The sequence below is a fragment of the Balearica regulorum genome, chromosome 3 (assembly GCF_011004875.1).
Source record: "Balearica regulorum gibbericeps isolate bBalReg1 chromosome 3, bBalReg1.pri, whole genome shotgun sequence".
Taxonomy (NCBI): Eukaryota; Metazoa; Chordata; class Aves; order Gruiformes; family Gruidae; genus Balearica; species Balearica regulorum.
The window spans coordinates 48,963,341-48,986,546 of record NC_046186.1 but is presented as its reverse complement, the minus strand read 5'-3'; the positions used below and the strand labels follow the sequence as shown (position 1 = coordinate 48,986,546).

The following is a 23,206-nucleotide window of genomic DNA, read 5'->3' as shown; positions in this document are numbered from 1 at the left end:
TTGTTGAAAATAGTCTATTTGGAGAAGCTTAAATAGCTTCACATATCTCAGTGTCTCACTGAATTGATTTCCACCCCCCTCTGTTGTTAATCTTGGAGGGAGAGGTAATCATTATTTTAGCAAAGATAGGAGTGAAAACTCTTAAATTACAAATGTCACCTTGACATGCATCTTTTCTTTTGTATTGAGTTTTCATTTAATGGTATGTTATTTAATCTTAATTGACGATGATAAAAACCCTCCTGAAGTCAGTTTTCAGAGAGTTTTGTTGTTTTGTTTTTTTTTAAAAAGGCCCCTTGTGCAGAAAGAAGCAGGAAAATTAGATTAGCAGCATTCGTTAATCATCAGGAAAGGACTGTCCATCAGTCAGTTGCTGGAACCAGAGGAGGGCTAGGTGCTCACTTCGTGTGAATTGTCAGCAGCAACTGGAGTTGGTGGATAACGTTTTAGAGAGGAGTCTCTCTGGAACTCCTCATCACTACCCTCAGCAGTTTTCCTGTCCATCAGATATTTTGTTTGTTTATAGTGTTCAGCTAAATACTTAAATGAAAATCCTTTGTAATCTGCCACAGTGAGTTCTGATGAGCGCTTTGTCAGTAAAGGTTTACGTGTGGCAGTAGTTGGAAACATTGATCTCATCTGTGTAAAGTGCCTTCAGGGCTTTTGTTATGAATTTTTCCATCTGCCAGGAACTGTGAAATACTGAATTTTATCTGGAATATGTCTACAGGTTTTGGTGAAGCCTTCAGAGGTAGATGTGATCTCGTTTGAAATTTCTCACATTTCCTTAGCCATGGTAAAACTAAAATTAAATGTGATTTTTATTTTTTTAACATGCCACGTGGATTTACATGTTTCGCATGACAGGCAATGCTCAGAATAAATGTGTTGCACTGGTTCATATTACTGTTGGGGTTCATTTGTTACAAAAATAGGTCCTGTTGATCGTGTGCTTTATAAAGCATGGCAGGTCTATTTACTTTAAAAGCACAGAGATTGTAAACATGCAACAAAATGATAAGAATGTCACTTCTTTTACTACTTCTTTGTTCTAATTAGCCTAGAAGCTGCAAATAATGATGCTAAAACCGAAGCAATGAAAAGTAGTCAACCAGAACCTTAGGACAAGCAGTAAACTGCATTCACACCCACGTGTTTTGCTTGACTGTCAAAATAAGACATACTGGATCCTAAATTAGAGTGTGCAGGCAGATACATGCATCAAAACAATAAGGTATAAGAACTGTGTTAAGCAATTTCAGTCTGCTTGTGTACATGGAATTTAGCTTTTAATTTCACACAGTGCTGTGGCAGTAATAGAAAGAGATATGAAAGCATGTGCTATGTGGATACTGGGTGTTTTGGGAGCTGATTTCCTGAAAGCCAGTGGGTAGATCAGATCTTCTGCTGTGTGGGTTTGGGGGTTTTCACAAGGCTTAGAAAGAAACAGCATCTTCAGTTATTTGAAGTTTATTCTTTTGACTTGAGTCTGGTATGTGGAATGACTCCACTGATAAATATTGTTAATGCCAATGTATTGATACTAAAACTAAAATACGGCGACTTTTTTAATGTCTTTAGCCTTCTGCTTGTGATTAAATTTATGTTTTTACAAGCAAAGACTGCTGCATCAAGTAAAATAAAAGAATTCTCTGTGATTTCAGTGGTACAAGACCAGATCTTCAGAGAGTTTTACATATTTATTTGGGAGAAACATAGCTCTCTGTTATCCAAAACAATGCTTAGTGGGGTCTTGCTAAGTCACCACCCTATCATGTGTTTTTCTTCTCTATTGTTCTCTAGTGTCTGAAATTTTTAATTTATAAAAAGGAAACATTTTTAGAAGTTATAATTTTAGATTGGAAATCTGATTTTAGTTCTGTTCATTCTCCTTGCCAGCTCAGTCTTTGCTGCTTTAATATATGACGGACCATGCAGTTCTTACATTTTTACAATGCCAGTCTTTCCTTGCAGAGAATTGTATTGGTTTTGTAGCATTTTCTTAAACCCCCTTGTATGTAGAATTGATGGATAGGATATACAAAAATGATATTGTCATACCCTTTGTATTGTCTCATTTTGATATGTTACCCAGAGCTTTAAGCAACCAAGCAGGTGAGCATCCTTACTGAACCCGACCTGGGCAACTGGTGCAGGTTGCTTGAAAAGTTTTACAACTGTACACCATGAAAGTGATTGCCTCTGATTCTTGTTAACAGCAGACGTAGAGGGTTACAACAATAACAGCATTTCTGGTTTCTTTTTCTCTTGTCTTAGGTTTTCTACCCTAGCAAAGATGGTACTAAGATCCCAATGTTTATTATTCACAAGAAAGGAATTAAATTGGATGGTTCTCATCCTGCCTTCTTATATGGATATGGAGGCTTCAACATATCAATTACACCAAGCTACAGGTAAGCAGGGTAATTTATACCTTCTTCTGAAGTATCTGGTATTATCAGCTGTCACAGACTGAGGGCAGGGTGGACTATGGATCTGACAGAATAATGCATTCCAGGTCCCCGAGATGCAACATGGGGGCCATAAGGACTGCACATCAGTGTCCAGGCATCATTTGTCTGCTTTGTTAGTTCCGAATTCCAGGGATTTGCCCAGGGTCACAGAAGAAATCCATGTCAGAACAGAGGAGTCCTGTGCTCTTCTGAGGTATACAGCAGGCACCCTGCCCTTGGGATTACACCTTCAACTCTTCCTGCTGTGTCACTGAGCTCAACAGAAAAGCATATGGACCTACTACACGAAGTATTTTTGTATACTTTGCTGAACTAATAACATGGGAAGTTTTCTTTCTTCCAAGTTATACAATTACCTATGTCTGAATATCATAGAAAATTGAATATGTGCTTAAATTAATGCAAATAATTAAAATCTAGCTCTATTTTCACACTGTACTTCTGAGGAGATTACATTAGAAGCAAAATTCTACTGTGTTCCCATATAATCAGGAAAGAGCAAAGATGATTCTGCCTTGAAATGCACATGATATAGGCTCTGCATATGCAAAGCTACGCACTGTAAACCAAAAATGTTGTTTGCAAAACAGGATTTGTAGCCCTCAAAAGCCATAAGCTTTATTGAATAGATGATCTTTTTAAAGAAAAGGCTTATTTCCTCAGCAAGGGAATTTGAATAGACTTACCAAGAGGCAGTGATTGTCTGTAATATGTAAGAAATGCTCCTAGGCAAGGCAGACGAAAACAGAAATGCAAAAGACTGAATGGAGAGCAGTTTTTTCAGAGAGTTTTTTCAGCAGCTCACCAACACAAGAATAATCTATTATGAAACCATCCTATTAAGTTTAGGTGTTACCAGTCTTGCTTTAGAGATAGCACATTTCAAGAAATCCTTTGTAGCGCTCGTTTTTCCAGGTCACTGTGATTGTATTTCTGAATAACATTTATAGTTTCTTGTCCTTTCTAGCAAATACCTTGTCTAACAATGGACCTCCCATCTTGTGTTCTGTGATAATTTGAAAATTTTGTATCTGCTTTGTAAAGCTACATTTTTAATTTCGTGCGGGTTTTGAGAGACAATTATATAACCAGAATAGTTTTTAAATTCCCTTTTAGGTTAGGCTTAAGCACTGATTTATTACTGTTTATTGTAGGTGCTGAAAACTGTGATAAAACTTATCATGTTTTCTTTTTTTAAAGTAAATATTATGTATCTATTGGTGTAAGACAAAATTTCATGTATTGCAGAGCTGACACAAGCTGGCTGCTGGCAAAAGCAGACGGTATCTCACAGTGCCTCCTTCCACCTCCCATCCATTGGCATTGGCCCTTGTGCTTGCTGTAACCTTTGCTAAGCTGATCTACCTCACAAGAATGGCAGAAAACTATCCCAACAAGACAGAGTGGGTGGTTTTCTGCCATTTTGGCAAGTTAAAAATTGACTTTCCTAGGAGTCCAGCAAACAGCAGCAGGAGGGTGCAGCTGACAGTCAAAAGAGAGGAAGATGAGAAATGGGAGCAGTGACCTATGTCTTCCTGAACCCTATGAAACCTTCATTATACAGTTCATAAAATAAGAATATGAATCTGTAACAATCCCTTAAAAGTAAACGCACAGAGAACTATCAGTCACCTCCAGATCAAAATACATTATCTCACTGACAAGATAAATAAACCACAATTGGCCACACCTCCCTCCTCATTTTCTCCCTGTAATATCAACTTATCCCTTCTCAGCCTTTCTCTTTCTAAAAAAACAATAAGAAAAGCCAAAGTCTTCAAATGCATCTTTATGGTTAATAACCTGAGAATTGAGTACTTGGTGAGGAAGTGTGTTCCAAAAGTAGGCCGGCAAGATCAGGGAAAGGAAATTGTAATAGAGAATTTATGCCAGAATGGCAGGACATCCAGTTCCGCCTTCACCTGGCAGATTCGAGTGATGTTTGAGTACGTTCCTGTTACTGTGCACTGCAGTACTCCACAAGGAGTTCCCAGGTCCTGCTCCAGCCACAGCCCAATACCATGATTTGGTCATTTTTTCTGTAGATGACCACAGACACAAGTGCTAGAAAGCAGCCACAGGATGGTCAGGGCTGAGGCTTGCCACATAGTTCACTTCATCCTGAGCTGAGACATGGTGTGTTGGGTTTGCATGGCAAGATTTTGGTAGCTGGGGGTGCTACAGGGGTGGCTTCTGCTAGAAGCTTCCCCTGTGTCTGACAGAGCCAATGCCAGCCGGCTCCAAGACGGACCCGCCGCTGGCCAAGGCCAAGACAATCAGCACCTCTGTGATAACATATTTAAGAAGGGAAAAAAACAAGTTAGAGCTTTTGCAGCTGGAGAGAGGAGTGAGAAGATGTAAGAAAGAGGTGCTCCAGGCGCCGGAGCAGAGATCCCCCTGCAGCCCGTGGTGAAGACCATGGTGAAGCAGGCTGTCCCCCTGCAGCCCATGGAGGGAGGATGAGGGGGTGTAGAGATTCCACCTGCAGCCCGTGGAGGACCCCACGCCGGAGCAGGCGGAGGCACCTGAAGGAGGCTGTGGCCCTGTGGGAAGCTTGTGCTGGAGCAAGCTCCTGGCAGGACCTGTGGACCCGTGGAGAGAGGAGCCCACGCCAGAGCAGGTTTGCTGGCAGGACTTGTGACCCCATGGGGGACTCACGTTGGAGCAGTTTGTGAAGGGCTGTAGCTTGTGGGAGAGACTCACGTTGGAGAAGTTTGTGAAGGACTGTCTCCTGTGAGAGGGACTCCATGCTGGAGCAGGGGAATGATGAGAGGAGTCCTCCCCCTGAGGAGGAATGAGCGGCAGAAACAACATGTGATGAACTGACCTTAACCCCCATTCCCCGTCCCCCTGTGCTGCTGAGGGGGGTGGAGGTTGAAGCCAGGAGTGAAGTTGAGGCTGGGAAGATGGGAGGGGTGGGGGGAGGTGTTTTAAGATTTGATTTTATTTCTCATTCCTCTACTCTGTTTTGCTTAGTAATAAATAAGATGAATTCCCTCTCTAAGTTCGGTCTGTTTTGCTCGTGACGATAATTAGTGAGTGATCTCTCCCTGTCCTTATCTTGACCCACAAGCTTTTTGTTATACCTTTTCTCCCCTGTCTAGTGAATGAGGGGAGTGATAGCGCAGCTCTGGTGGGCACCTGGCCCCCAGCCAGGGTCAACCCACCACACATGGCTAAGGAAGAGCAACTGAGTAGTAGCCTGCTTACCTTTCACAAAATAATAGAATGGTTTGGGTTGGAAGGGACCTCAAAGATCACTTAGTTCCAACCCCCCTGCCATGGTCAGGGTCACCCTCCACTAGACCAGGTTGCTCAAAGCCCCATCCAGCCTGGCCTTGAACACTTCCAGGGAGGGGGCATCCACAGCTTCTCTGGGCAACCTGTTCCAGTCCCTCACCACCCTCACCATGAAGAATTTCTTTCTAACATCTAATCTAAATCAACCCTCCTTCAGCTTAAAGCCATTACCCCTTGCCCTATCACTACCTGCCCTTGTAACCAGTCCCTCTCCAGCTTTCCTGTAGCCCCCTTTCAGGTACTGGAAGGCTGCTATAAGGTCTTCCTGGAGCCTTCTCTTCTCCAGGCTGAACAACCCCAACTCTCTCAGCCTGTCCTCATAGGAGAGGTGCTCCAGCCCTCTGATCAGCTTTGTGGCCCTCCTCTGGACTCGCTCCAACAGCTCCATGTCTCTCCTGTACTGGGGACCCCAGAGCTGGACGCAGTACTCCAGGTGGGGTCTCACGAGAGCAGAGTAGAGGAGGAGAATCACCTCCCTCAACCTTCCGGTCACACATCTTTTGATGCAGCCCAGGGTACAGTTGGCTTTCTGGGCTGCAAGCACACATTGCTGTCTCACGTTGAGCTTCTCATCAACCAACACTGCCAAGTCCTTCTCCTCAGGGCTGCTCTCAATCCATTATCTGCCCAGCCTGTAGTTGTGCTTGGGATTGCCCCAGCCCATGTGCAGGACCTTGCGCTTGGCCTTGTTGAACTTCATGAGGTTTGCACGGGCCCACCTCTCCAGCCTGTCAGGGTCCCTCTGGATGGCATCCCTTCCCTCCAGCGTGTCGACCACACCACACAGCTTGGTGTCGTCAGCAAACTTGCTGAAGGTGTGCTCAATCCCACTGTCCATGTCACCGACAAAAGTGTCAAATAGTGCTGGTCCCAGTACCAACCCCTGAGGAACACCACTAGTCACTGGTCTCCACTTGGACATTGACCTTTAAAAAAACAAACAAGTTTCTGGATAAATATTCCTGATTTTTTATTAGAACTTAAGGCTCTTATAACTTCACAGAGCACTTCACCTTCTCCTTTCCAGTGGTTCATTTTTATCCTGTATTTCTTCAAGCCAGTACGATGTTTTCTCACTGGTATTTTGCACCCATTAATGTGACCCAGCTCTCTGGCTTGGGGAGTTTATTTCTGCTTAATTCAGACACCGATGTTGCTTTTCATTTTTTCTCCAACACAAAAAATGAAAATGAAGTCTTTTTTACTGAAATCAATATAAATAAACTGTTGTGATTTAGCCCCAGCCAGCAACTAAGCGCCACGCAGCTGCTCGCTCGCTCCCCTCTGGCGGGATGGGGGAGAGAATCGAAAGAGTGAAAGTGAGAAAACTTGTGGGCTGAGATAAAGACAGCTTAATAAGTAAAGCAAAAGCCGTGCACACAAGCAAAGCAAGACAAGGAATTAATTCACCACTTCGTCAGGCAGGTGTTCAGCCATCCCCAGGAAAGCAGGGCTCCATCACATTACTTAGGAAGACAAACGCCATCACTAGAACACCGCCACCCCCCCCCCTACTCCCCGTCCTTCATCTTCCCCCAGCCCCTTATAAGCTGAGCATGACACCATATGGTATGGAATATCCCTGTGGTCAGTTTGGGTCAGTTGTCCTGGCTGTGTCCTCTCCCAGCTTCTTGTGCATCCCCAGCCATCCTGCAGGCAGGGCGGTGTGAGAAGCAGAAAAGGCCTTGGCTGTGTGTGAGCACGGCTCAGCAATAACAAAAAACAGCTCTATATAACAAAAACTTCTCTGTATTATCAACTCTGTTTCCAACACAAATCCAAAACACAGCCCCATACTAGCTACCATGAAGAAAATTAACTCTATCCCAGCTGAAACCAGGACAGAAACCAACAGGTTAGAGGATCCAGAAATAACGACGAGAATGATAGGCCAAAGTCATTAAGTCAGTTACAGTGGTTTATTTTTGAATGCAAGCATGTGTCTTTTATATGCTCCTCTGGACTGAAGAGCTGCATTTGGTAGCATGTCGAGTATGGTGCCTGCTAGAGCACTGTCATTAATTATACAGCCTGCAGAGCAAGTGAAAGTGAAAGCTGATGGAACCGATACCAGTAGCCTGGCAGAGCTGCTGGGGAAACGCCATTGCAAACCCATCACTAATGTCTCAGATTCGGCTAATTACCCTGCAGGAACCAACGTGTTTCCCTTCACTGTTCTGCATGTGCCCGTGTGGGTACGGGAGAAGCAGTTTCTAATGCATACTGGAATACAGCTGATTGTGAAGCAGACTGTGAAATTGCATTTCACTGCTACACGGCTTGTCATACCAAGCTTTTAAGCAAAGAGGTGGTGCAGGGAGAAACTGTAAGCCCACAGGACGGTCAGGCAACACAGCATTATGGGTGCAGATTACTCTTTGCGGTTACTTTAATACCACTCCCTCCTGCTCCACAAAAGCCAAGAGAGCAACCAAGTCCAGTGACTCAGGACTTTCTTCCCCATCACCAGGGTGGTAGCCTGCATTTCTCCAAAGAGGAGAGCTGCAGCTGTCAGCTGTAAAACCTGACAGGGAAAGCATTCCTGCTCCTTGAAGTACAGGTCCTTGTGGTGTTCTATACGGCAAAAAAGCAATGCCTGTTTTCTGATTTTTTGTGTGTTATGCTCCTTAAGAAAAGAGTGGTAGGGTCAGGAAGGAGCTCTCCAGGGAAGGAACTATCCTCTCCTCCCTCCACTGGCTCCTTCCTGGCCCTATTGCCCTTTGCTTTACTGTTTTTCTTTACTCTGCTCCCAGGAGAGAAGGAAAAAAAGAGCTGATGAGAAAAAAGGCTATAGAGACTGTTGGGAAGAGCAGGGAGCCAGACTTTCCTGTGCAAAATGAGACATTTCATAGGCATCCAGGGCGACTGGGCAGTTTGCTATGACTCAGATGCCAAGTTGACTTGAAATCAGATCTGGAAGCAAGAACCCACCTGGAAGAATACAGGAATCAGTAGCAGGGCTGTGTATAAAACTTGAATTTTGTGCTGACCGATCACTCGGAATTTTAACCTTTTTTTTTTTAAAAGTTAATGATTCCCAATTATATATTAATAAAACCTGGTTCCTTGAATTTAAAAGCCACTTTGAGAAAGCGTGTCACAAGCTCTAAGCACATCTTCCTCAAAGTATTGGTCAAGTAAGGCTCCTGACTCACTTTACTACTGACCATACTGGAGCAGATATTAATTAACAGCCATTGGCAGTGACGTTACTAGATGTATATGTTGAGGTATATGGGATAATGTTTTCAGAAGTGCCTAAATCCCAGTAGTACTGCTGAGAGTGAGCACAGATATACTAAGCCCTACTTATAGTTTGGACAATATAACGATTGTTACCCAATTCTGGACTTTATCTCATTGAGAGTGTGTGCAACAGAAAAATTGTTTGCTTGAGGAAATGGGGACTTAACTTCCTATAATAAGAGTATTGCATATCCTATGAGATCCTAAGTCACTTAGACCCCTCCAAAAATTATCATTAAGGTACCATCTCTGTTAGGGGAGTCCATGGATGGATGGGATGTCCAGGGAGTCCTTGGAGACAGGATAGGATGCATTCAGTACTTTAGTTTTGTGTTGCTCATAGATTCTTTGCTGGTTAAATATGCTGATCCCTCAGACGGGCACAGTTTCTTTCAGCAGATAGAAGAGGATGGACTCTGTTCTGGAATCTTTTATTTTTTAAATATTCTCAGGCAATATATTTGGGTAGCAAGCTCTTACCTTACTTGCAAGTCCTGTACTTCCTACATTTGATTACTAGGAGATTAAGTAAGTTGGGACCAAAAAGTTTCTGTTGATTTTGTTTGGGACAGAGACAGGGAAAAGAAGTGCAGAATAGTCTGGGAGGTTTTCTGGCTCTAACATACCAAAAATTAAGAAGCCACAATCTCATGAGGCAGCCTAGTGTCACGCTACTCCGCATTAGCTGTCTAGCAGCCTGTCAAAATGAGGCATCCTGGAGTTTGACAGAATAATGCTCCCTGACCTTTGCACAGTGTGCTTATAGAATATCAATCTTGCATCTGATCAGCATGTCACAGCAATCTGGGGAAAATACAATTCACAGTGATGGAGTTGAGAATTGATTTTACAGAAGCAGAGATAATTCATGCCTCCTGAGCGATCTGATGGCCACAGATAACCAGCCTAGGTGGAAAGTTTTTCCTTTTGTGGGTTATGAAAATACAGAAATCTATCAGTCATCCTTCTGCTTTTCATTTTCTTTCCTTAATCCTTGGTATATACTCTCAAGAACAAGTGCCAGTACACAGATAATAGATTTGGGAGGTATAAAAAATTTACCTGTTTTGATGCTATGTTTTGAGAGACTGTAGGACTACTGTCTTTCAAGGCATTTCTGATGAGCAGGAGGGGAAAAAAAAAAAAAGACTTGTTGGGATTAAATTTTAATATTTTACTGGTCTCCTTGGCATATGCGTGGTTTGCCATCTGGAGCTTCTGCTATGTTAAGCTACTGCCTCAACAGATCAGAGATCTATTTCTCTTCTTAATTGTTAAATATAATTTAAATTACTTCAATCTCTTTTAAAAAGATACCAATAGCTTTGATACTTTTACAATTTGACTTTTTTTTTTCTAAAGGATGCTACTTTAGCTTTCAGCTAGGTTCTAGAGATACTAGAGAAGGCAGAACTTGGAATTTTATTTTTTACTATTTGTTTTGTATTTAGCAATGCAAGTGGAAAATAAATAAGAAGGAGATTGGCCAGAGCTTGACTGCAGACCCTGGCACGAAACAATGGTAGAAGCAGAGTTTTCTTTGCAAACGCAGTTCTATAAAGGTCAAAAAAAAAAAAGTATGTTAAGGAGAAGTTGAAAATATCTCCTCATAAACAAAGATCAAGTGCTGATCTTCAGCCTTAATTTTTTGCTTTCTTCATTTGGGCTAAGCCTTCCTTTCCTCTCTGAAAAAGCAGAGGGGAAGAACAGAAGAGGAACAGTTCAGAAAGCCATGGGGATCCATCCGGTTGGTACTGCATAGCTCTAATCCTCACACTGAAGGCCTTGAAGATGATAAAAAAATTGGTGACATGTCCTTGGTGGAGGGTCTTCTGTTAGGCAGAACCACTGGCCACTCTCCTCCAAAGTGCAGAACTAAAGGAAGAAGAATGGACCAGCACTGGTTCCTTCCTCTCCCAAGGTTGCAGAGGGTTTCATTTCCATGGATAACCATTGAAAAAAGCCTGGCTACTCAGATTTGCCATCAAGGGGGAACTTCATTCACGATTTCATCATCGATTTTGGGAGAGATCTTTCCCTCAAAGTATTTTTTTTAAAGTGGTCGAGATATAAAAATTGGATATTAAAATAATCTTCTATCTGTTTGATTTTTCAGTGTGTCAAGACTTATTTTTGTGCGACATCTAGGGGGTGTTCTAGCAGTGGCAAACATCAGGGGCGGTGGTGAATATGGAGAGACCTGGCACAAAGGTAAATCAGTCCAAGTAGAGGAACAAAACTGCAGGCTTAGCAATGAAAATTACATCATTTTCTGTTCACTCCCTGTTCCATACTCACATGTCCTTTTGCCTCTTACTTATTCTGTAGAAAAGTAAAGTTTTTTCCTCTACTCGTATGTTAGTTCTGCACTTTGTCCAGTGTTATCTGATGTTTTTTGTTAGATTGCTTTAATTTTTGCAACCTACTTAAAAATGGTTTTGCACAAACACAATATTTCCCAAGAAAATTATTGGGTTTTTTTAAGCCAGATCAAGTTCCCTAGACTTAAGGATCTGAAATTGAAGCTATTTATCTTGAACTGATTTTCAAAAAAAAATGTCTGTCTATATTGCAGGAGACCTGGCTTGCTTTCATGTACCTCTTTCATTATTTGCAGGTGCATGTGGCCCCACAATTCTAGATCCCCAGGACAACAGCACTGACTATTTAGACTTTCTTGGTGTCACACACAAAAAATAAACCATTTGCAGAACCTTACAGAAGGTGTGAACCTTTGAGTTTAGAATGTAACTTCACACAACTTATGAACAGACCCTTTTTTTGTATTTAGTGAATGTGAGTGATATTCATATGAAAACAAACAGCTCCACAAGTGCAGTGACATGTTATCATCCTCTCCACACTCTCTTAGGGGGTCTAACTTCTTGTAGGCAGGCATGTGACCTTTTGGGGTTTTTTTAAGCTGACTTTTGTGCTGCAGGGAAACCAAGTCACTCACTACAAAACCCCATCAATCTCTTTTCTCCTTTTCTTAATACCTTTAATACATTTTTCTCCATGTTTTTCTGATCTAATCATTTTTGTCCACTTGCCTTATTGTTGAAAGCTTCCTGCATTCCTTCACCAGAGGAAAAAGCTGGAAAAAGTCCTACTCATTTCTGTAACATGCCTATCATTATTTAATCCACCAAGAATCTGGTGGATAAGTTGCTGAAGATGTTGTCAGCAAGGCAGATGCACCAAAACAGCAGTGTTTATGATGCAGCAATTTGCCCTGGGAGTAATCCATAATAACATTTATCAGACAGAACGGTATTCCCAGATCGTTACATATTGGTTTTACTGTTTCATCTGTGGTAACTTTTTGTCTGGGTCATTTCCTCACAATTGAGTTAAATATGTAATAGTTTCATAAATAGAAGCTCTATATGCTTGCAGATACAGGATATTATTGCTAAAGATGAAGTATCCTTCATTAATTTTAATTTGACTATTGGTTTGTAATAGGTTTAATAAAATTTATCTTAATATGATAATGTTTCTTTGGTCCACCTATTTCCTGCTTAATTTTGACCCAAGTCTTCTATTGCAGTTGCATAATAAGATATGTATCTGTTCTTTGTTAATTCCAGAAGCAATTACAGAAGTCTGTTTGCTTAGGTTTAATTGTATAGATAGGATTCTGACCTTACACCAGACCAGAACTTTGAGCAAAGAGATTTATTTCTCCTTTATTGCCACACATTTGAAGACTTTTTCCTTGTTCCAACATACCTCTCTTCAATGGTCTTGTTAATGTGAGAATGATGTGTACTTGCTAAAAAAAAAATAAATTAAAAAATAAAAAATTACTGATCCCAGTTCTACAAGATTTGTATGATAGTGTTGGACTTATCTTACCAAACTTCTGCAAAATAGAAATGAAGCATCCAGTGAAAGCTGGGTGTCTAGGATCACTGGATGGACAATGGAGATAGAGAGACACCTCCAGATGATAGCTCATCTCACTTATTTTAGGGTGGAATTAATTGTCCTGGAGGTTCGTGGACCTTACTGGGAACTTTAGGCAATTAATTTAGAATAAACATCCAGCTTTTAAACAAATTAGAAGGAATTGGAGTTCCACTTCTGCGTCCACTGAGCCCCTCTTACCTTGCTGGACCACTGCCTTTGCTACAGGAATATGAGGATTTTCTTCCCAGTTCCAATTTCTTTCTAGCATTTAGTTGCCAGAGAAAGAATATACCAGGTCTAAGGTAGGATAACCTTTGAAGAGAAGCCAGTTTTAATCTCTTGCCAAACAAGCATCTAAAGAGGGAAGATTATGAGATTTGGTCAACTGTGAGTTCTTTAGGTTGATATCCTCCTGCTCAAATAGTTGAAAGATTGTAGGGCAAAACCATCCTTTTCCTTCTGTAACTCACTCTGCAAAATTTTTTGTTTTGAGAACTGGAAGTCTTACCATTGTCATTGTCTGGACCTAAATTTTCAGTCATCATTTATTCCTCATACATCTGATCATGTTTGGAATTTTGTTCAACAGGATGGCAGCATCTTAAGTATTTCTGTATTAATAGTTAATAAAATTTCAAACCAAGATGCCATTCTTAAGCCCCTTTTTGGCCATAGCTATGTGTCATCTGATTTGAAAACAGCTAATAGAAAAAAAAAGGTAAATTACCAGCCACATATTCTATGTCAAGGAAATTAGAAGTGCTTATTTTATAAGTTGAAGCTTTATTGCCCTAAGAACCTGTCACTGAGTTTAATGCTGTTAAAGTACCATTAGATCAAACCTCAAGTGTATTGTATGTGGTCATTTTGTGTATATTTTGCAATGCAAAGCTTTTAGCTTTAATTTTACTGGTTAGGAACATTACCTGGCACTCACTCCACAGTATAGGTATGTATTATTCAGAGTTTCTGAAAGCATTAGAGTTATCGACAGAACCATCTTATACTCTCTCTATGTTGAAAGAAACTTCCATTTTTGCTGTCTTTCTGAGCTGCATCAATTATTCAAATGTTCATGAAACTGGAATTGTTCCCAGGTATTTTTGCACACATGTTTTTCTGAAGAGATGGTATCAAATGGATTTTATGGCATCAACTGATTTGTTTTATTTGTGTGCTAGGTGGTATCTTGGCCAACAAACAAAATTGCTTTGATGACTTTCAGTGCGCTGCCAAATACCTCATCAAGGAAGGCTACACGTCCCCAAAGAAGTTGACTATTAATGGAGGCTCAAATGGGGGCCTCTTAGTTGGTAAGAACTTCTCAGATATTTCCTGGGTTTGGTGCTGGGTTTATCAAAGTAACCAGACAAAAATTTATGAGATCCTGTTTTCAAAAGTTGCCAGAATGTCAATGCATTAATGTATACCAGGTGTTAAATATATACAATTCCACTTTATTTGCTGTTTGCACAGGACATTGGGATTCTGCAGTCTCTAGCAAAGGCTGACTGTTAAAAGCCATTCTTACAATTACTGTCTTGTGTGGCAGAGCTAACCTTGTGGTAGAATCACACTGTAAGTAAGAATGCTTTAAAAAAACACTTGGGTTTTGATTTTTCTTTCTTAAGGCTAACAGAATCACAGAATCACAGAATGGTAGGGGTTGGAAGGGACCTCTGGAGATCATCTAGCCCAACCTTCCTGCTAAAGCAGGATCACCTAGGGCAGGTTGCACAGGATGGCGTCCAGGCAGGTTTTGTGTATCTCCAGAGAAGGAGACTCCACAACCTCTCTGGGCAGCCTGTTCCAGTGCTCGGTCACCTTCAAAGTGAAGAAGTTTTTCCTCATACCAAGATGGAACTTCCTGTGTTCCAGTTTGTTGGAACAGTGCTGTCAGGGGGCAGCACTGAAAAGAGTCTGACCATTACAAAATAATTACTGAATAACCAGAAGTCTGTTATGTAGCATTGGGAAACTTTGTGTGGTCTGTAGCATAAGCCAAAATCCCACATCCTGCAGTCCTTCATCAGAGTTTCTTGTTCACTCTTTCTGTAGTCATGCAATTTTGTTCCTAGAGGGCAAATGAAAACATGACAGTTCTGTGTTTAAAGCCTTCATACGGGGGCATGTAACAATTTGACTCTACTTCATTGTGTAGTTAAAACATGACCACAAATAAAATCATTGTCTCTGGTGAGAAATGGAAAATACAAGTACAGCTACTTGAAAAAGTCATGAGCTTTTGAGGGTCTATGTAAATGTAGCACTTTGTTACAAATGCATCTTGTTCACATATAATTCACTGCTGTGTTCTGAAATTCAAGGAAATTAATAGCCTCCTTTTAAACAGAAAAGGTTGTCCCAAAAACGTCTCACAGTCTAAGCAGTATTTAAAGAGCTACAAAATTTATTTCTGATTAATTATCCGTATCTGAAAGTAGTAGAAGAAAAAGGCAGGTGATTTTGTACAATTTTAAAAGGAGAAGGAAACACAGATTGATAATATTGGGGTTTGTATTTTTAAACAGCATGAAAGGCATGTGACAGTGTGACAGAGTTGAGTTACTCGTGAGAAAACAAAAAAAAAGCCTTTCAAGTTCATAAACCACTGATTTATAGAAAATGAGCAGATTTACTAGGCCTGCTCTTTGTTTGCTCGTCATTTTATACTCCCCCCTATTTACCTGCTGCTGAATACTGGCTCAGTGAACTAGCATCCAGCATAAGAAACAGGATTTGGAGTTACACAGATCTTTGGTCTAAGCCATCTTGGCTATTCCTGCATTCTTATTTTTAAAAAGCAAGTGTTTTAAAGATAAGTAACAAGCACCTGTGAAGTTATATTTTTGCTTTCTTGGTTAAAGGTGGCAGGAGGTATTTGTGCATTGTAAATAAGAGCACCAACAGAAATGGATGAATATGGTAAAGGATTAAAGGGTTTGCACACCATTCAGAGTGCAAGCATTGCACAAGTCAATTTTATGTGAGTGTGAATACATATTTGGAAATGCAGTTAAACTGTCAAGGTGTTACATAGCTTCTGAAAATGCTATTTTACGGTTACTTGGACTTCAGTTTCCGTCAGGATCAGATTCATCCTACCCAGCTTTAGTCATCAGAAAACCTGTTTCTGGCTGAACAAGTCAGCTGGGCTCCTTGTTTAGGTAAAGGGAAGCAGGTGACATCTGCAGAGTGCACGCCATTCCAGCAGGAGACAGGCGTTAGGAATCTAGACCTCCCTGCTCTGAAAAATCTGTTGATAGAAACCTTCCCTTGCACTTGCAGATGGATTACAATCCAGCTGGATTTCCATGCTCTTGATGAACCAGATAGGGATTTTCCTTCCCTGAGTAGAATTAGGTTAATTTAGGAAATTCTTGTAAGTGGTTTTTAGCAAAGCAGAACTAAATTTTGCAATAGCTGTTCATGCAACACTAGAGAGCATAACTCATACTTTAGGTGCAAGGACCCACTGCCAGATTTTCTCAGTTCTCATTTCTTGAAGAAAAAACTGACAAGGAAGAGTATTGTCACTCTTCCAAAATACTGTTTCCTTTTAGTCTGACTAACAGGAGGTGTCTCTGAGGAGTGCAGAGCCCTCAGCTCTTGCCTCATTCAACTGCAAGACAAGACTTCCTTGTCCCGCAGCGTGAGCCCAAAGCTGAGTAGAGCAGCACAGCTGTGAGCTGAAAACCTCCTTCCTGCAAACGCAGTGTTTGACCTCTCGTGTTTGCTTAGACAAACAGTTCTGAGGTTTTGAAATCTCACTTTTGTACTGAATTTTAAAGCTCAAAGTATGCGTAGAGGAGTAAAATTCACGAATAAATTGTGATTCCAGGTTACAGTTTATTAATGCATATAATTATTATGGCTAATTAAAGGGGTGCAGTGGGAATGGATGAGTGTCTCCATAAATGATTTCTTACTGTAGTAACTATTTAGGGAACTAGGAGCAGCAATTTTTTATAAAATCCTAAGCAACACACAGTGCTTCAAGAGACACTCTGCAATAAAGAGTACTAAAATTAAATGTTATGATAGTTGTTTTGGCTTTTTTTCCTACCAGAATATAATTTATATTCATAAAAGGAAATAACATGAAGGGGAGGGATCTGATCAAAAGCTGCAGTTAAACGGATAAAGAGCTTTTACGTGGCAACAATTTAAGGCACTATATATACCTTATGGAAATGGCTCAGAAAGGAGTTACATATCAGAGATGACTAGAAGTAAAATCGCATCCTTCAGAAAATAGAAATCATGTTCAAATGAAGAAAACAGGGTAGACCATAAACTCTGAGAGGGACTGACAGACCGCAGGAGACTGATGAGCAAATTGCTTCCAGTATAAAGATTAGCAACGAAAGCTTTCTATACACATCAGAAGCAGGAAGCTGCCCAGAAGATCTGTGGGATTTACAGGTTAGTGAGGTGTAAAAGGAGCACTAAAGAAAGATAATGGCAGAGCAGAACAACTAAATGGTCTATTTGTATTGATGTTCCCTCCTGAGGAGCGTGGGGAGTTCCCTGCACCAGAGTCTGTCTTCATGGGGAATACTCTGAGGAGCTGACTCAAGCTGAAGCATCAGCAGAAGAGGTTTTGGAATAAATTGATCAAATGAAAAGCAGTGTGTTGCCAGGACCAGATGGTGCACACGCAAGATCCTAAGTGAACTCCGATATGAAATTGCAGGCTACTAAGCCTGAATATCTGAGGAACAGAAGGGGGCAAGTGTAATGCCAGTTTTTAAATGGTTCATGGTGATCCACAAGCTGCAGATGAATAAATCTGACTTCTCTACTGGGCAAACCACTTGAAACCAGTGAATAATAGCTGACATATAAGGAAGAATTTTGCAGGCTGAAGCTACATCTTGCAAATTTATTAGAGCTATTTGAAGGAGTCAGGGAGCATATGGTGCTTGTAACAGTGATCTAGGTGAGGAGTTATTCCTGGATTTTCAGAAGCTTTTGGCAAGGTCCCTCGCATACGGCTATGCAAGAAAGTTCTTGCTGAGCTGGAAGCAAGGTCGTGTCATAGCAATATCCTGGTTAGCAGAGCCAAAGTGGGAATAAACGATCCATTTTCACAATGGACAAAAATGAGGAGATAGAAGAATTTGGGAAAGAATATACCAATGTGTGGATGCAGAGTGATTAGCTCTGAATTAAGAAAGGGATTCTGGGATCCATTGTAGTAGTTATGTGAAAATCTCAGAGCTCTTATTTCTTCAAATTCAAAAAAAGCAGGGGAATTGTAAAATCACCAGGCAACAGATTTAAATCAATTGAAGAACTTATTGCTACAGGATATTATGAACACCAGATGAATAAAGATGAAGAAAGGAAATAGATGTATTTACAGAGGATAGGTGTTTTGATGGCTGTTTAACAGGATGGCTGGAGATAACTCCAGCTCCAGGAAAACCTAAAGAACTAGTTCAAAAGCTGATAAAGTACAGGAAATGTCTTTCAGTATTTGCTTAATGCCTTTTCCCAGAGCTTCTGCCAGTTGCCAGTCTTATAAAGTGAACACTGAGCTAGATGGGCCTGCTGTGGTTATTTATAAAATGTATGAGGCAAGCATTATTCTCAAAGAAGTTGTCCCTTCCAGTACTAGGAAGACAGAAATCATAAAAAAGAAAATGCAACAGTAATTTGCATTATTAAGATGGGGTTATTCCTCTGATTTTGTAGTAATCTGCTTTTATAAGAACTCTTTTCATATGGGTTTACATAGCAATTATGGAAGAAAACTTTCATCAATAAATGGAGAGCTTTTCCTCCTTAATGCCCTTTTCTTTGTTGATACTAATATTAAAAGTTTAAACAGTGAATGGTTTAGGAAACTTCAATTCAGTAGTCCAAAAGCTCACATACTTTACAAGAGTGCATATCTCCTTTAAAGCCAGTTTGCTAGTTTGGAAGGCAGTTTTCAAAGAACAGCATGTTTGGTGCTTGAAGAACAGGGAAATAGCTCTTAAGCTCTTTTGAACACACTATCTTTGCGAGTTATAATTTTTATCCATTTGTGTATTTGCTTTCAGTTTTACTTTAAAGTCTATTTGACTTCACAATCACTGGCAGTCTTTTCCCAGTGCAATTGGGTTTATATCAGATATTTTATACTCAAGTTTTTTGGCTACAGATATTATATAGCAAACTATATTTCTTCTCACATTGTTTTAACTTAACAGTTTTACTTTTTTGTTTTATAAAGAAACTTTGAGTTTATAAAAGACAGCTTTCTGGAAGCTGGTCTTTCATGAACTTGGCAGTGGACCTTTCACTGCTGAGGTTAATTCTTTAAGATATGAATACTAACAGAGTTGTTTTCCCCTCAAAGCTGCCTGTGCTAATCAGCGCCCCGACCTATTTGGTTGTGCTATTGCCCAAGTGGGAGTGATGGACATGCTCAAGTTCCACAAGTACACCATTGGCCATGCTTGGACCACTGACTACGGTTGCTCCGACTGTAAAGAGCAGTTTGAATGGCTGTGCAAGTAAGTGCCTTTAAATAGTTCTGTGGTTGCTAAAATGCATAGTCTGCTCAATGGTTTCAGGTTGTCATGATCAATATCTATTCTAAGGATTATTTCATCCTTTCCCACACTGAATTTGGGGAGTTCAGCATTTCCTTACAAGTCAGTTTTGCATGAAAGACTTACCTTCAAAGCCCTGTTGAGTCAACTGGTCATTTTTTTCAAAGACCTGGTTCTACTAGCAGCTTTAACAACTTGTAAGGTTTTCTTTCTGAATAATTACTCCTTTAGGCTGTCACAACAGAATATTCTCAAGTGAACCAGTGCAAGAATTGTATTTTTTATGATGGGGGAGAGACAATTACCATTGTGAATTGTATTGTACAATGTGGATGGGATTTATTTGTAGGAATTGAATGGCAGTAGTCCATAAAAGGATATTAACTCATTTCTTAACTCCTTGCTGAGAGATCTGGAAAGATTATTTAAAAAAAAATAAAATATAAAGAGACGAGAGAGACAGCTGTGCAAGAACAGCAATGATGATCTGCACATTGGACATGGTTAATAATGAGCATGTTAGAATAAGGGCCATAGTTTTTAAATATTTTTCTGGAACCTCATCTTCTGTTATTGCATTTGTATTCCTTTAATAATGAAGATTGACATTCCAGGAGAATGCTTCACACACACTAAAAAATTTTGCTGGTCTGAAATTTAATAGAGTGTTTAGATATTAAAAAGTACATGTGCTACAAGTACACTGAGATCTAACTTGATCTAAAGCATTTATTTTAAAAAAAAAAAAAAAGTCCAAATACTAGATGATCAGTTGGGCCCATTGTAATTAGATTGTTTCAAAACCTCCAGTTGTCTAATTTAAGCTTTCACTGGCAAACACATTTTTGTAACAATTTGTAAACAATTAACAAATTTCATGATTCATCTTTTATCAATAGATAACTTAGATAATAGATAATAGATTAACTGTTACAAAAATTATCCAAATAATCTTCATGATTTTTGAACACTGAAACTTGTCTGCATATGTGTGAATTCATAATGTGAATTCAGATATTCTGAAGAGGTAAAGTAGAAGTGAAGTCTTAAATTCATTCTGTGACTGACAGAAATGCATCTGTAGGAAGGAATCACTCTGTACCTACTTACACCCATTCTTACTCACAAAATCTCAAAATACCATTTTAGAAACATCTTATATGGCAATACCTGAAATATTTTCCTTGCCTCCTTTTCAACAGCTGGCAAGTGCTTATTAAATGTAGGAAGATACATATGTAATGTTGCTTTGATATTTCCTTTACAGATACCACAAAAATACATAATACAAATAGAGTGGGATGTGGTATCGTTTAACTTCTTTTCAAAACAATCATAGTCTGCAAATTTTCTTACATTGTTCCTTAGATGAAAATGAGGAAGGCAGGAATCTGTTAGGTTAGACATTCAAATATTGTCATGTATTCTTAAAAATAATTTGGACTTACTTAATGGGTACTCCTCCAAGTAGGAAATTCATTCAAAAATAAAGCAGAATGTCCCTCTCAATTTCCTGTCATGAAATAGGGGGAAAAATAATATCTTACCCTTGATTTATGGACTGTAACATTCTTCCTAGGTATAGCTTTGTCTAAATGAAGTATGAAATGGTTAGATGGAATTCTTTGTGATTTACTATTAAGTTTAATTTCTAATGGTAGAGACTACTTTGTGTTGAGATATGTAGATACAACTTTCATGTTACGTTACTGTAGCTAAAAGATGTAAATTCCCCTGCAAAGAAAGCAAATTTTGAAAGTTAGAGTGTTCGTTGCTGAAAAATAGGAATCAAGGTCATCTATTGAAAGTAGGAAAACTTACAGTTCTCTTTTCAGTTTCCTGCATGGTGTTCCCTCAGAGTACACACGTGTTCAAAGGTGGCCTAAATATTGGAGGGAGCAAATGCAGTAACTGTACAGCACTTGTGGCTTACCATCAGAGGCTGTTCCAAATTTGCATGGGAAGAAGCCATCCGCATGCAGACTTGGACTACATATGTATGCTGGGGAAAAGTCTCAATTTCCCTGTTTCCCAGCAGGATGGATCCTGCTCTAGACTTGACAGCTTTTGCTGCAGTTTCCCTGTTGCCCATTCCTGGTATTTTTGGCATTTCCCTGAGATGTATGCATATGCCTCTCCGAAGTTAAAGAAATGTACTTACTTCACATTTGAGAGCCAGAGATCTGTGGCCACCACCATGTATCAGTTGCCAGTAGTGCAATTCTGATTTATGCAACTGAGAACTGTAGTATTGTGAGTGCTATCAAATGCCACTGTGATGATTTCGGTATAACAGGACCTTCTTGTTGGGTGTCGAGGAAAAAATACGTAAACATTTGTGTGCTCTTTTCAGGTACTCTCCTCTTCACAATATCAAACTACCAGAAGATGACGGCATCCAGTATCCCTCTACGCTGCTTCTCACAGCAGACCACGATGATCGCGTGGTCCCTCTGCATTCACTGAAGTTTATCGCTACTCTGCAATATGTTGTGGGCCGAAGCCGTAAACAAACCAATCCGCTTCTCATCCATGTTGACACCAAGGCCGGGCATGGAGCAGGAAAGCCAACTGCTAAAGTTATAGAAGAAGTGTCAGATATGTTTGCTTTTATAGCACGATGCCTAAATCTTGATTGGATTGAATAGGCAAAATGCTTATTATTGTCTCCTTTAGAAAACAAGGGCTTTAACACCATTTAAGACCAACCAGACTACTACTTGGTGTAGTACTTGCATTTAAGAACTGCAGTTTAATATTTTATTGATCCAACCTGCTATGGAGTTTTGATCTTCTGTGCTTCCCTCTTTTTGACGTTTCTTTGAATTTCTTTTCTACTGCGTTCCAAAGTACATTTTGAAAAGCATGTTCAAATAAATAGCTTAGCTACTGTTGGTGCTGTTGTGAACATTTAGATTTCAGAGTTAGTGCTAGTCGAGCTTATTTCCTGTAAACAATTTTAATGTATTTTACACCTATAAACATATCCAGATCATCTGTAATTAAATGTAAGTACTGTCCACATACAAGAACTCTGAGCATACTTTATTTACACAGTAACTTATTTAAGAATGTAAATTGAAGGGTGTTCAGTGATAACCATGAAATACCGAAGAGACAGTAATCTGGGTAATTAAGTCAAATATTATTAAAAAGCTTATATTACATGCTGTTCGTAAGTGTGTTACAGTCTATAATAATCATGTTGCTAAATTGTTCTTTCTTTCCATAGAGACTTCAAAATGTCACCAGTTTTCTGTCATTTATTTCCACACAGAAGAGAAAATTGGAGGCCAGAAAACTTGAAGAATTCTTAGATTCTCACTGTAATCTCAGTCAAGCTACACAGATGCTCTTCAACCACCCATCTGCTGTTAGCTGTTTAACTATTTCTGAAGAGTACACCAGACACAGGTTTAAAAAAAAACAAACCAAAACCAAAACCAACAACCAACCCAAAACCACAGCTTTGTCCAGATTGTTCAAGTTCAGTTTTTCCTGATGCCATTAACAGAATGTTCTCTGACAACCTGAACATCTGTATATAACCTAGTTCTGGCTGCAGAACAAGAGCTCGTAGTCACAGTCCCTCACGATTTGACACAGGCACAGTATTTGAGCTGCCACTTCATGTCTTTCCCATCTAGGCTGCAGAGCTATGAAGTAGATGTGAGTTTTTGCCTACTAGCTGTCTAAACTCTGATGCACTGCAGCAATTGGGGTTTG

The 23,206-nt window shown here is 39.9% G+C and overlaps 1 protein-coding gene across 2 annotated transcripts in view; it reads left to right on the top strand.

Annotated features, from left to right (window-relative positions):
- PREP (prolyl endopeptidase) overlaps positions 1-22,654 on the top strand; it is a 114,666-nt gene extending 92,012 nt beyond the window's left edge. For both annotated transcript variants that reach the window (XM_075747795.1, XM_075747797.1), the window contains exons 11-15: positions 2,278-2,414; positions 11,137-11,231; positions 14,117-14,248; positions 19,285-19,441; positions 21,834-22,654. In XM_075747795.1, the coding sequence (XP_075603910.1) occupies positions 2,278-2,414; positions 11,137-11,231; positions 14,117-14,248; positions 19,285-19,441; positions 21,834-22,128 (816 nt within the window). In that variant the 3' untranslated portion in view covers positions 22,129-22,654. The remainder of the gene's footprint in view (positions 1-2,277; positions 2,415-11,136; positions 11,232-14,116; positions 14,249-19,284; positions 19,442-21,833) is intronic.
- The last annotated feature ends 552 nt before the right edge of the window (positions 22,655-23,206 follow it).